Source organism: Apiospora aurea (genome assembly GCF_038362705.1).
Source record: "Apiospora aurea strain CBS 24483 chromosome Unknown utg000010l_segment0_segment0, whole genome shotgun sequence".
In the NCBI taxonomy this organism is placed as follows: Eukaryota; Fungi; Ascomycota; class Sordariomycetes; order Amphisphaeriales; family Apiosporaceae; genus Apiospora; species Apiospora aurea.
The window spans coordinates 2,382,215-2,397,251 of NW_027117397.1; the positions used below are offsets into that span (position 1 = coordinate 2,382,215).

Consider the following 15,037-nt stretch of genomic DNA (forward strand, 5'->3'; position numbering starts at 1 on the left):
TAGGTTAAGAACTATTATATTTATAAAAGAATTATTAGTTCCCGCGAGCCCCGTTAAAGGGTATTAAAACCCTTCCCCGTTTTTTTAAAAAGCTTAGTAAAATTTATCGATAAATTTTATTATTTACCTACCGAAAAACGAAAGCTACGACGCTATTTTAGTCGTAATTAACCGTTTAACTAAAATAAAGCATTTTATATACTATAAAGGTATTTATAATTCCGAAAAAATCGCTCGCTTATATATAAAATATATATAAAAGCTTTACGGACTCCCGAAAACGATTATATCGGACCGAGGCCCTTAATTCGTTTTCGATTTTTAAAAATACTTAATCCGCCGTTTAGGGATAAAATCCCGCTTATTTATTATTTATTACTTTAAAATCGATAAATAAATAAAAATCGTTAACGCGTTTTTAAAATAATATTTACGAGGCTAAGTATTATATTTATAAAATAATTAAGTAAAATAATTACTATTAACCGAGTTCGCGATTAATAATACGATTAATAAAAGTATAGGCACGACGCTTTTTTTCGCGAATTACGGGTTTTATTTATATTTTAGTTTTAAATTTACCGTATTAAACGATAAGATCGCTACGAAAAACGTTAAAAACTTCGCTCGCCGAATAAAAGAGATATACGAGTATTTTTAAGCCGAGATCCGTTTAATTTAAAGCCGATAAAAAAAATACGCGAACCGTAAACGTAAACTCGCCCGCCGATTTTTAATTAATTAAAGAGTATAGCTCGATATTTATAATATATAAACGTTCCGCTTATAAAAGAAATTAAACTAGAAGAACCTAGGGCTATTTATAATCGAAAAGGTCGTTAGTTTATACGCGTACCGCTTAGAACTACTTATTTCGATAAAGATTTACCCCGTATTTTACGTTAACTTATTAAAGCCCGTCGCTGAGAATTTTTTACCTAGATAACGATAAGACTTTCTTTTATTTATAAAAGTAGAGGGTATTAAAAAATAGAATGTTAAAAAGATCTTAGATTCCCGTTAAGACCGCCGAAGCCGCGATGGCCGCCCTCGCTTAAAATATACCGTTAAGTGGACGGGATACGATGAGCCGACCGAGGAATTTACCGTATACTTAAAAAATTATACCGAAATTATAATAAATTATTATCGCCGTTACCCGAATAAATTTAGGTTTATTTAAATTAAATTAAAAAATTTGCCGCCTAATTAAGAGTTACGCTAAAAATTATTTATTTAAGCTAATTAAGTATTATATTATTTAAATCGGCTAAACCGTTTAAATTTTACTCTATTATTTCGCGTTAACGGTGCTTCGCTTTAAAAAAAGGGGTATTATTACGGCTTTAAATATTAAAATAAACCTTCGGCCTTTAACGGGCCGACTATTATACTTAACGTTACGCACGGACGCTCGGAGAGCGCCTTTTCTCGAAAACCTCTGCTCTCGATCCTTTATTTCGTAGCTCTTCGAGCTACGTCCTCGTTATATAGTTATCGATATTTAAAAGACTGTAGTAATAAAATTAACGTCGCCCTGCCTATCTTAATATTTAATTACTGCCTGTAATAAAATTTAGATTTAACGTATTTAATTTAATACTTTATAATTTTAACGAAGTAATTAATAAGTTAAATATACGTTTCCGGACGCTTATATTTAACCTATCCCGTTTAAGGACGGTTAATACCTATAACCTTTAAACGCCGTTTAACCCTTAATAAATAATTAAGCACTCTATTTATATTAAAAAAGGTATTTATTTATTAAGGAAGCTCTCTGACGCCGATTTTAAATATAATAAACTAAATAACGAAGGGTATAACTAAAATAACTTATAAAATAACCTTTATACACGATAAAATATATATATTAAAGGAGGTTAATTTAATACTTTTTAAACGTTAAAAAGCTAAAAAATCGCGAATCTAATTTAAAAGAGCCTTTATTATTAAGGAATCTTAATAAATATAAAATAAAAAAGTAAAAAGGAAGCGTTTAACGCCCGATAAAAATAAAAATAAAGGTTTATTAAAACGGAGGGCGATCGATAAAAAGCGCTATAATATTTACGGCGAGATAAGTTATAATACACGAATATATAAAAAAGATATAAAATTAAGCGAGAAATCGGATAGCGAGTAATTTTAATTAATTTTAAGCTTTATAATTAAATTAATTTATATAAAAAAATCGAGAAATAGAAACGGTGCGTCGTTAAATAATATACGTTACGTAGTAGTAAACTACGTTAAGGTTTTTTTAAGGTTTAATTCTATTAAATTAAAGATATACGAATTAAAAATATCGATTACTTTACTTTTAATAATTAAATGTTTAACGCTATCTATAATTATATAAAAGGAAAGGCCGCCCGTAAACTATTACTTTTCCTTTAAGATTATTACCTTAATTATATTATTATTATTATCGATAAATTCCTTAATTATTTATAGGAGCGTTATTTTAATTATACCTTTTACGAAAAAGTTAAAAAAGAGTACGATTAATTAGAAATAACTTTTTTAATTAAATATTAAAAGTTCTTATTTAATTTCGTCCGATTAATTAAAAAAAAAAGGAACTCTCCTATACTTCTTAGAAAGAAAGTTTTTATAATAAGTTTATACTTCGCGTTATAATTATTACCGTTACGATATATTTTAATAAAACTATCGATTTTAATATTTACGTTAAATATTATAAGTAAATAATTTAAAGCTTTATAAACATAAATAAGAAGAAGAAGTAGTTCGATAAATTTACCTTTTCGTTAACCGTTAAAAATAACTCTAATAATAAAAACGATAGAATCGGTGGTTTTAAAACCGCTATTTCTATAAAGTCTATTTTATTAATAGGTAACTCTTTAATTAAAACTTACCCTTCTCTTATTACCGTTAAAGAGACTTAAAAGCTAGTAAAGGAAGGACGTTACTTTAATTATTATTAAATTAATTATCCTTTAAAGTAATATAATACCGGAGAACGTAACTTTATTAATATTAACGTGGTTTACTACTACGCGACGTATATTACTTAACGACGTACTTTTTTACTTCTCGACCCTTTTATATAAATTAATTTAATTATAACATTTAAAATTAATTAAAACTATTCGCTATCTAATTCCTCGCTTAATTTTATATTTTTTTTATATATTCGCGTATTATAACTTATTTCGTTGTAAATATTATAATATTTTTTATCGGTCGCTTTTCGCTTTAACGAACCCTTATTTTTATTTTTATTAAACGTTAAACGCTTCCCTTTTACTTTTTCGTCTTATAGCTACTAAGATTTTTTAATAATAAGGGCTCTTTTAAATTAAATTTATAATTTTTTAGCTCTCCGGCGCTTAAAAAGTGTTAAATTAACTTCTTTTAATATATATATTTTATTATATAAAAAGGTTATTTTATAAACTATTTTAATTATACTTTTCGCTATTTAATTTATTATATTTAAAATCGGCGTCGGAAAGCTTCTTTAATAGATAAATACCTTTTTTTAATATAAGTAAAGTATTTAATTATTTATTAGGGGTTAAACAGCGTTTAAAGGTTATAGGTATTAGCTATCCTTAAACGGGATAAGTTAAGTGTAAATATTCGGAGATATATATTTAATTTATTAATTACCTCGTTAAGATTATAAGGTATTAAATTAAATACGTTAAATCTAGATTTAATGTTAATTTTTATAAAAATAATAAAATGCGCGGCTTTAAAGGCGATAAAGAACTTAAGCTTAATAATATAGTTTATAGAAACTTTAATAAATAGTTCGATTTTTTCGAATAAATACGCTTTAAAAGCGAATAAAATATTATATCGAGAGGTTAGAGTAAATACGATAAATAAGGAGGTATATTAATAGTAATAATATCGTTATTTTAATAATATACTTTAAATTTAACCGAAATGTAGTTTTTATAGCCGTTAAGAATTAAGAGGTAATAACGACCTTTTGTTTACGATTTAATATATTTATTAAAGTATTTAATCTAGTTTAAGCTTATTTTATTATTAGTCTAGTTATTAAAAGTCGGTTTAATTACTTAATCGCTTAGTAAATCGGTTTCGCGGGATTAATTCGCGAGGTAATATTAGTTTTAAACGATTAAAAAGGGCGGAATATATTAACCTTACGAATTAATATATTTAATCGCCGTTGTTTATTCCCGATTATTAAGCTAAACCGACTTTATTTTTTTACGCCGCTTAACGCGTATTATAATAAGTGTTAACCCGATTATATTTATTATAAAGCTAGTTTTATCGAAATTTTAAATATCTTTATTAATAATTCCGTATTTCGCTTTTATATTCGCGACTAGCGTAAATTAAATAAAAATAATTTTAAAATTTTCGTAAAGAGGCTTTTAATAATTATACCGATAATTTATTTTAGTTTTTAAATCCGGGTTACAATCGATAAAGCGTTTAACTTAATGTTTACCGACGCGGTTACCGCCGCGCGACTGTTACGACCTGGCCCAGCCATGCGGCCCAGAACCCACCCTACGGCACGGCCCTACGATACCCCGAAACCTCTGCACAAAGACCCAGCGTAATCCGAAGCCCCACCAGTCAGCGAAACCCCACCAGTCATCACGACCCCACTGGTCAGCAAGGCCAACTACGACGATGACCAACACCACGAATTGGACAGTACGAATTGGACAGCACGAACTGGACAGCACGAGTTGGACAGCACGAACTAAACAGCCAGGGAAGGACAAGCCACAGCAGGATAACACTGGTCACGTGGAGATAAGATACGCGCAACGACTCTCGGGATCGCGACAAGAGCCAGAGAGTCAGCTCGACAGGATCTCGCGAGAGCTGCGAGATCCCCGAGATCTAGGGAGATCAGTGAAGGAGAAGTTGGATATATAACGATGGACATTCCCCATGTATTTCATATAGACACTCTCTACTTCAGTGATCAATCTAAGCATCAATCTAACCCATTGGTGAGGCAAACAGCCTTAACGACCCTATTGTGAATACCCTCAAGTCTACGCACCTCAGTCATCTTTGTTCCTACGGCTATTGCACATTGTATCGATAGAAGTGGACTTCTATCGCACGTTCAGATACTCTCTCGTATTGCCAAACATAAAACCCCAGTACGTCTTACTAGGTTTCCTTTGGAACCCAGATAGCGTTCGTTACAGCGACGCGGTAAAGAGACTAGCTATATTTTCTATATTAACGAGATCGGGAGGTATTCCTCGGATATTTAAATTAATTATATATTTACGAAGTACCTTTTTTTAATTAGATTTATTTTATATCGTTTCGGTTAGATTTTATATTTTAAAGTTCGGTCGTAAATTCGATAACGTAAAGTTAATTCGAGTATATTATAAGCTTTTATTATTACTTTTTAATTTATTTAATTCGGTTTATTTCGTATCGCTTAAATTATTAAAACTATTCGATTTTTTTAAGATTAATTAGGTATTATAATTATAAAGGTATTACGCGTTAAAGTTTAATTATATTAAAATTAAATTAAAGTGCGTCGTTAAGTGATATATATCGCGTAGTAATAAACTACGTTAACGGCGATTAAATATATTAATTCGTGAGGTTAATATATTCCGCCGTTTTTAATTATTTAAGGCTAATATTATTTCGCGAACTAATTCCGCGTAACCGATTTATTAAGCGATTAAATAATTAAGCCGATTTTTAATAATTAAATTAATAAGGAAATAAGCCTAAACTAAATTAAGTATTTCGATAAATATATTAAATCGTAAACGAAAAGTCGCTACCGCCTTTTAATTTTTAACGGCTACGAGAGTTATATTTCGCCCGAATTTAAAGTATATTACTAGGATAACGATATTATTATTATTAATATACCTCCCTATTATCGTATTTATTTTACTTTTTCGATATAATATTTTATTCGCCTTTAAAGCGTACTTATTCGAAAAAATCGAGCTATTTATTAAAGTTTTTATAAACTATATTATTAAGTTCGAATTCTTTATCGTTTTTAAAGCCGCGTATTTTATTATTTTTATAGAAACTAATATTAAATTTAAATTTAACGTATTTAATTTAATACTGTATAACTTTAACGAGGTAATTAATAAATTAAATGTACGTTTTTAAACGTTTATACTTAACTTATCCTATTTAAGGACAGTTAATATTTACGACCCTTAAATACCGTTTAACCTTTAATAAATAACTAAACACTTTATTTATATTAAAAAAAGGTCTTTACCCATTAAGGAAGCTTTTTAACGCCGATTTTAAATACGGTAAACTAAATAGCGAAAAGTATAACTAAAATAGTTTATAAAATATTCTTTATACGTAATAAAATATATATATTAAAAGAGGTTAATTTAATACTTTTTAAACGCCGGAGAGCTAAAAAATCGCGAGTTTAACTTAAAAAAGCCTTTATTATTAAAACATTTTAGTAATTATAAAACGAAAAAGTAAAAAAGAAACGTTTAATAAAAATAAAAATAAAGGTTCGTTAAAACGAAAGGCGACCGATAAAAAGCGTTATAATATTTACGGCGAAATATATTATAATACGTAAATATATAAAAAAATATAAATTTAAGCGAGGAATCGGATAACGAGTAGTTTTAATTAGTTTTAAACGTTATAATTAAATTAATTTATATAAAAAGGTCGAGAAATAAAAAAAGTACGTCGTTAAGTAATATACGTCGCGTAGTAATAAACCACTTTACTCGGTATTATAAGATAAATAAATTAGAAATAACGTGGTTTACCACTACGCGACGCATATTACTTAGCAACGCACCTTTTTTACTTCTCGACCCTTTTATATAAATTAATGTAATTATAACGCTTAAAATTAATTAAAATTACTCGCTATCCGATTCCTCGCTTAATTTTATATCTTTTTTATATATTCGCGCATTATAACCTGTCTCGTCGTAAATACTATAGCGTTTTTTATTAGTCGCTTTTCGCTTCGACGAACCCTTATTTTTATTTTTATTAGGCGTTAAACGCTTCTTTTTTACTTTTTCGTTTTATAGCTATTAAAATTCCTTAATAATAAGGGCTTTTTTAAACTAGATTCGCAACTTTTTAATTCTTCGGCGCTTAAAAAATTCTAAATTAACCTCCTTTAATATATATATCTTATCGCGTATAAAGGTTATTTTATAGGCTATTTTAATTATACCCTTCGTTATTTAGTTTACCGCATTTAAAATCGGCGTCGGAAAGCTTTCTTAATAAATAAACACCCTTTTTTTAATATAAGTAAAGTGCTTAATTATTTATTAAGGGTTAAACGGCGTTTAAAGGTCGTAAATATTAGCCGTCCCTAAACAAGATGGGTTAAGTATAAACGTCCGGAGACACATATTTAATTTATTAATTACCTCGTTAAGGTTATAAGGTATTAAACTAAATACGCTAAATTTAAATTTAATATTAATTTCCGTAAAAAACAGTAAAATACGCGGCTTTAAAAGCGATAAAGAATTCGAACTTAGTAATATAATTTATAAAAGCCTTAATAAATAGCTCGATTTTTTTCGAATAAACACGTTTTAAAAGCGAATAAAGTATTATATCGAGAAGTTAAAGTAAATACGATAAATAAAGAAGTATATTAATAATAATAATATCGTTATCTTAGTAATATACCTCGAATTCGGCCGAAATATAGCTTTCGTAGCCGTTAAAAATTAAGAGGCGGTAGCGATTTTTCGTTTACGATTTAATACATTTATCGAAATATTTAATTTAATTTAAGCTTATTTCGTTATTAATTCAGCTATTAGAAATCGGCTTAATTATTTAATCGCCCGGTAAATCGGTTTCGCGGAATTAGTTCGCGAGGTAATATTAACTTTAAACGATTAAAAACGGCGGAATATATTAACCCTACGAATTAATATATTTAATCGCCGTTATTTATTCCCGATTATTAAGCTAAACCGATTTCGCTTTTTTACGCCGCTCGGCGCGTATTACGACGAGTATTAACCCGATTATACTTATTATAAAGCCGGTTTCGTCGAAATTCTAAATGTTTTTATCGACAATCCCGTATTTCGTTTTTATATTCGCGATTAGTATAAACTAGGTAGAAATAACTTTAAAATCCTTATAAAAAATCCTTTAGTAATTATATTAACGATTTATTTTAGTCTTTAAGTCCGGGTTACGGTTAATAAAACGTTTAACCTAATACTTACCGACGCGGTCGCCGCCGCGCGACGCGGTAAAGAGATTAGCTATATTTTTTATATTAACGAAATCGGGAGGCATTCCTCGAATATTTAAATTAATTATATATTTACGAAGTACCTCCTTTTTAATTAAATTTATTTTATATTATTTCGGTCGGATTTCACGTTTTAAAGTTCGGCCGTAAATTCGATAGCGTAAAATTAATTCGGGTATATTATAAACTTTTACTATTACTCTTTAACTTATTTAATTCGGTCCGTTTCGTATTGCTTAAATTATTAAAACTATCCGATCTTTTTAAAATTAATTAGGCATTATAATTATAAAAGTATTACGCGTTAAAGTTTAATTATATTAAAATTAAATTAAAGTGCGTCGCTAAATAATATACGTCGCGTAATAGTAAACCACGTTACCCTTTTATATAATACTATTATCTTAATAAACTTTAAATAAAATATTAAAATAATTTTATAAAATTAAATAAAATAGCTTTTAACTTTATTTCTTAAAAATTATTTTTCTATTATAATTATTTAAATATCGTATTTAAATAATATTTTATATCTCTTTTAAATAAAAAGTTAACTTTTTACGAATTTATACGATATTTTTAAAAATATTTTAATATAAAGTGCTTAATTTTTTTATTTTATTTTTTTATTAACGTAATCTACGGTTTAATTGAATACACGGTTTAATTAAATACTTTTTAAGGCCTCGTATAACGAAATATAAATTAATTCTATTATAATGCATTTAATATATTAAAATTAATCGGAATCCTCTTTTTTAAATATTTTTATATTATTTTAATAGGTACGCGTATTATACCCGGGTTCCCTATAGATTTTATAGCGTCGCGGGTACGTTTTAAGCCTTTTCGTACGACTACTACTTCGGCGCGATTTATCCTGTAATTGTTTATTAACGTTCTTTTAAGACTATAGGTTTTTTTTAGCTTATATACGAAGTAATCTTTTATTTTATAGCTATTTTTTTTTTCGTACGGCGGCGCCGGTTAAGTATTTTATTTATTTCTCGTAATGCGGTTATTTTACCTTTTAAAAGAGCGAGCCGGTATATTATTTACGTTATATTTTTCGTAATTTAGTTAAGTTTAGTTAAAATCGATATCGGAGAGCTATTTTAATACCGTATAATACGGTTTTAAATATATTCGGTTTAGGATTAAGCTTTAATCGGGTTATTTAGGGTTTTTAATTTTTAAAGAATAAGTAAGCTAAAAGACGTCCTCGGAGGTGTTAAAGTATATAGCTTTATATTTAATTATGAAATAATATATTTTAGATTATACGGGACGAGTCCGGTCCTTTAAAAGCCTCTTTGTATATTCGAAACGGTGAAAGTTACTTAGAACGTTTTTAAAAACGTTAGTAGGAAGTTTTCCTTTAAAATATAAGTAATATATACCCGTATAAAACCTTTAATTTCTTTCTTATACGCCCTTTTTAATGTATAAAAATAGCCGATATTAAGAGGCTAGAGTTTATATAATAAATGAGAAAGTATATAAAATATAATAATCGAGTTTTTTTTATAGTAAAGCTCGAAAGCTATTAAATGGTAGCTTTTATAGCCGTTAAGGATTAATAAGCGGTAAATACTTTTCGTATAAGATTTCGTGTATTTATTAAAGTATTAAATCTAGTCCTCGCTTTTTTTATTCGTAGTTTAATTATTTTTAATGATTACGATTACTTAATCTTTCAATAATAGGTTATTTTTATATTAAGAAGAGAGGTGCGTTTTCCCGGTAAAAATAATGTACGGAGGGATAACGTAATTATATAATCCGATACCTTATATTATTATAATCTATTCCCGATTCCCTTACTATATTATTTTAAGCTTTTTGCGTCGATCGGAGGTAGTTATAATTATTTCGGACGAAATTTAGTTTATAAAAAACCCGGTTTCGTTAAAATTATATATATTCTTTTTTTAAATTCTATATTTATTAATTATATTCCGTACGAAAGTAAATTACGCGTAATACGCGTCGGGATTTTTATAAAGGATTCTTTAATAATCGATTCTTTAGTTAAAACGTGTCCGGAAATCTAGTTATCGTCGTATAAAATTAAAGGTTTAATTAACGCCGATACGTCCCGCGTCGCGTAAATTAAGTAATCGATTCGCTATATCTTTAATATTATTTATTTAAAGCGAAAACGATCGCGAATCTAAATTAATTATATATTATACGATTAATTACTCTTCGAAATTCGTAAACTTTTACGTTAACGATTACGTATTTTATCGTAAAATATTACTGCGACGTCGATAACGTAAAGTTATATAAAAAATATTATATATTCGCGCTACGGTTTATACGCGTAATTTAAGGTTTTTTTAAAGCGCTTAAAGCGTTAATTATATATCGCTCTCTTTTTATTAATTTACTATTGTGGGTAGTAAAAGTATAAGGTATAAAATATAAGTTATATAAAATTAAAAAAAAGTGTTTAATTAAACCGTGTATTTAATTAAACCGTGGATTACGTTATTTTATAATTAAAATTCTATATTTTTACCTATTTTATTTAATTCCATATTAAGTTTTAAATCTTACCGATTTAAGTGGGAAACTACGGAATGTATAGGTTATTTAAGAGGGGGGGGCAGCCGATAAGGGTTGCATCTTAGTTCATACCATGTCAGTGCCAACTGCTCCCACACAATTACGTTCAACCGGCTGCCTTCCAGTACGGTCTAAAGAGCCCATTGCTGTTGAGGGGGCATACCTCATTGCTTTCAAGGAAAGCTACAGATACGTAAGTCACACCTCACCTTGAACGTGGGAGGAAGGACAATCAAGTCCTGGTGAATGATGGGTGGGACGGTCTTCTTCGCCGTACCTGTACTGTATTCAGACTTTAACCAATCGCCACCTCAGAATGATGGGTTCCTGGCAAAGCTGTCAGACGAACTCGGCATCCAGCTCACTTCACGGACGACCCAGCAGCGGGACTGTCCAAAAGACAGCGCCTCGGACATACTTACTCCCAAACCGAGCATCTGATGGCCCAGATCGACCAGGCCCACGCCGCGGGCTATACCGGCAAAGGGCAGACAATTGCCATCATTGATGCATGGGTGCGTTTCTCTGATACTTCGTTCCTCGCTGAACAGATAGCGACACGATGGCTGCTCCGTAGGTTCCGTACAGGAAGTGACTGCTTACCAGCCGGCTTCTGGAAATAGATCGACTACACACATCCCGCCCTTGGAGGTTGCCTCGGCGACGGCTGCCTGGTCTCCTTCAGCCACGAGTGGCTCGAGGAGGACGACAAGAACAATCCGGACCCCGAATGCAAATCACACTCCACCTCCCTGGCCGGCGTCATCGCCGCGCAAGCTGGTAGCGGGCCCGCCGGGTACCGCGGCGGCGTGGCGCCTGGCGTGCAGCTCGGCAGCTATGCGGTCGCCGGGTGCGCCCGCGGCCCCAACGACGAGAAGCTCATCCAGGCGCTCGGCCAGGGCCTCAAAGACGGCGTGACGGCCGTCGTGTTCAGCATGGGCACGATCAATGGCTGGTTGAACCAGGTGCTCAACCTCGCGTTCGACGAGGCGAGCCGGCGCGGGCTCCTGATCGCCGTCGCCGTGAGCAACGACGGCAGCGGGGGCGTCTTCAAGACGAGTAGGCCCGCGTAAGCCGCGGAGGTGCTCGGCGTAGGGTCCGTTGACAACACCTATACCTATACTCTTGCGGATGTCTCAACCTATACCCAGAGTTCGGGTAGTGACGGTGGTGAAGCAGTCGAATTCGTCTGGCGAGATGGCGATCCTGGCTCTGGGGCGACCGGGTGGAACGACATGGTGCTGCCACTCTGGTTCAACCTGAGCCTCCACGACACGGGCGAGAATTGCGATAGGTTATTCCCCGATGACGTACCTGACCTGAGCAGTCACCTCGTATTGCTTCCGCGGACCTTACCATATGGCTCCTGGTGCTCGGATGTTGACCTTGCGGCCCGCGTTGGCGAGAAAGGCGCCGTCTACGTCATGATGGTGGACCATGATGAGAACGAGCGCATCGAGGTGGTCCGGGTTAACACACCATCACTCCATGCCATCGCCATGACCGACAGGAAGCAGGGCTACGAGTGGATGCGGCTGCTGCAGTCCGGGGCCGAGGTCAGGGTGAACATGACGGCGCTGCCAGACAGAATGCGCGTGCTCGCTGACAAGAAGCAGAGCGGTGGCAGAATGAGCGCGTTCAGCGAGTGGGGCCCGACCTATGATGGGTACCTGCCCACGTCAGTCTCGGGGCCCGGGGACAGCCTGCTGACCACCAAGGCAGGCGGCGGTTGGGTCCTCTCGGGGGGCACCTCGCTGTCGGCGCCCTTTGTGGCGGCCGCCGCGGCCCTGGTCGCCGAGGCGCGGGGCCCAAAGGACTGGAGAGTTCTCCGGAGTCTGTTGAGCACGACGGCTTTGCCCCTCGTGCGCGCCGCGCCGCAGGGCAACTGGGACCTTCCGGGGCTGGAGCTGGCGTCGACCGCGCAGCAGGGCGCAGGGCTCGTTCAGGCCATGAACGCCATCCGGGCGCCGTGCGAGATCAGCGTTCACAAGATCCTATTCAATGACACGACGAACCGGCAGAAGGCCGTCTTCAACATCCGCAACCCAACATCCGACGCCATCACCTACGACTTGGGCAATATCCCAGCGGGTACTGTGTACCCTTTCAAGCCGCACACCTGGATACTGGGTAATTACGGTGCGCTCACCAACGATGGGCTGTACACATCCGACGCGGCCGAACTGTCATACTGGCCAGATACGCGCGACCGTCCCTGGAAACGGGGGCCAGGCCACAATCGAGGTGACGGCCTCGGACCCGCCAGGGGTGAACAAAACGCGCTTGCCCATATTCTCGGGGTGGCTGGCGCTGAATGGTTCCGATGGCTTCGGTTACACCATCCCATACATGGGGCTGGCGGGCAGCATCGACAAGACGCCGACGATGCACTCTCTGACATGGCAGCGGCAGGACGACAGCACCATAGGGCCTGGCGGCACCGTAGAGCTGCCGGACGGGTTTCCCAGGCTGGCGTTCGAATTAGCGCTGGTGGCGCGGCGGGTCGTGACGGAGCTCCGAGATGCGGCGACCCGCAAGACGTTGGGCGAACTCCCCATGTATTTCGGACAGATGGCTTACGCCAACGCGGGATGGTGGGGATTGGCCGGATACTTCGACAATGGCACGCGTGTGCCTGATGGCGAGTATGTCGCAGTGGCCATGTCGCAGGCGGCGTTCATGTCGGACCAGGATAGGTCGAAATGGCAGCAAAGAGCGTCGCCTCCGCTGAAGATCAAGTGGACTCGCTAAAGAGCAGAGAGGCCAGTGTTGATGGTCGCGATTGTTTGTACTTACAGTTACCAATGTAGAAACTCGTTTGGGTGTTGCCTGCACTCCCTGATGTTGCTATCGAGTCAAAGAGTGTACACGTCAGACCACGTACGTAGTTTCTGATAGCATGGAATGACCCTCACGACGCATACCGAAGGGCACCGCACCTATGGCCCTAATGCTGCAGCGAAACGGTCAGAGTAACCGCCGAATTTTTCTCCGCCGCTTTTCAAATGCAGATAGGCAGCGGTAAAGAACCTCTTCTCGCCATGGCATGGCAGCCTGATAGGCCATGTGAAGAAGCAGCAACCTCGGTGCCGCGGGCTGCGTGGATTAGCATTGCAACACCTACCTGGTAGACACACAACCTAACATCAAATCACACCTGGATGCAGGAACCCAAGCAAACCGACCGTCTTTCTGCTTGTATTGAGCTCCTTGCACGCGCGCACTCGTATATGAGAGTGAATCCTTGACAATGAGCATGCGAGTCAGGCTTCCCACCTTCCTAGCGGTGAGGCATCGTTGGATGCAATGCGCACCTACGCGACGACGATGTGTCACGCGCGATATATGAATCGCAAGCATACGCGTAATTCAGCCCAGCTTGCTTGCTTCAATGCTCTTCAAACCAAGTTTCTGTCTCCCATCAGCATGGCAAGTGTATTCATCCCAGAGGGCACGGATGCGAGGGTTGTTCTCCAATGCGAGATTAGCAAAAATTGGCAATCAATGGCAATGGGTCCGTAGATGCAAATGCCCTCAAATACGAGGTGGGATCAAGTTCCATGGAAGACCACATCATGCGGAAGAAACAGGAAAGCAGCCAGCATGAAAGAGTCAACAATTCATCTTGGAATGTAGTAACAGAACAAAAAGTGGAATTGAATGCGATAGCGGACAGTTGGGGGTTGGAAAGTGGAAGTACCAATGAAAAAGGCAAAAGAAAATCAACTTAGCATCTCTTGGTTTCGATCCAAGGACCTCCGGGTTATGAGCCCGGCGCGCTTCCCCTGCGCCAAGATGCTTCTTTTCGTTGATGACTGAAAGCCCCTTATCAGCAGATATGACTAGTACCAAGAAGTTGATGTGACATTGTGGTGGATAAAATCTCGTCACTGACCAGCCGTGGTTGCTGCTTATGGGCGCCAGTTGTGAGGGTTGCTTATGTGATGTTCCAATGGTGGGCTGTTGGAAGACCGACATTGACTGATAAACTCAGGAGTCAGTCTATCGTTTTGGGGGCAGCGCACGCGGGTGGACAATGGTTCATTCCAGTCACATGTTCCCGAACGACGGAAAAGAAGTAGACAGACGAGAGGAAGCTGTGATGTGATTCTAGAACCTCGCCCAAAGAGAGACAGGCACCTTGTTTCCGGTGCGACGGGCGGTCGTTGCCGGTGATACCGATTTTTGGCAAGTTGTTGTTGTAGTCGTCCTTTG

General features: G+C 36.0%; 1 protein-coding gene across 1 annotated transcript; it reads left to right on the forward strand.

Annotated features, from left to right (window-relative positions):
* Positions 1 to 11,262: 11,262 nt before the first annotated feature.
* Positions 11,263 to 13,573, forward strand: PG986_014752 (peptidase S8/S53 domain-containing protein; the record flags this gene model as incomplete). The annotated part of the gene is made up of 4 exons (XM_066850974.1): positions 11,263 to 11,337; positions 11,446 to 11,891; positions 11,976 to 12,918; positions 13,022 to 13,573. 4 exons carry the CDS (start codon positions 11,263 to 11,265, stop codon positions 13,571 to 13,573), a joined length of 2,016 nt encoding a protein of 671 aa, XP_066693212.1.
* Positions 13,574 to 15,037: the final 1,464 nt, after the last annotated feature.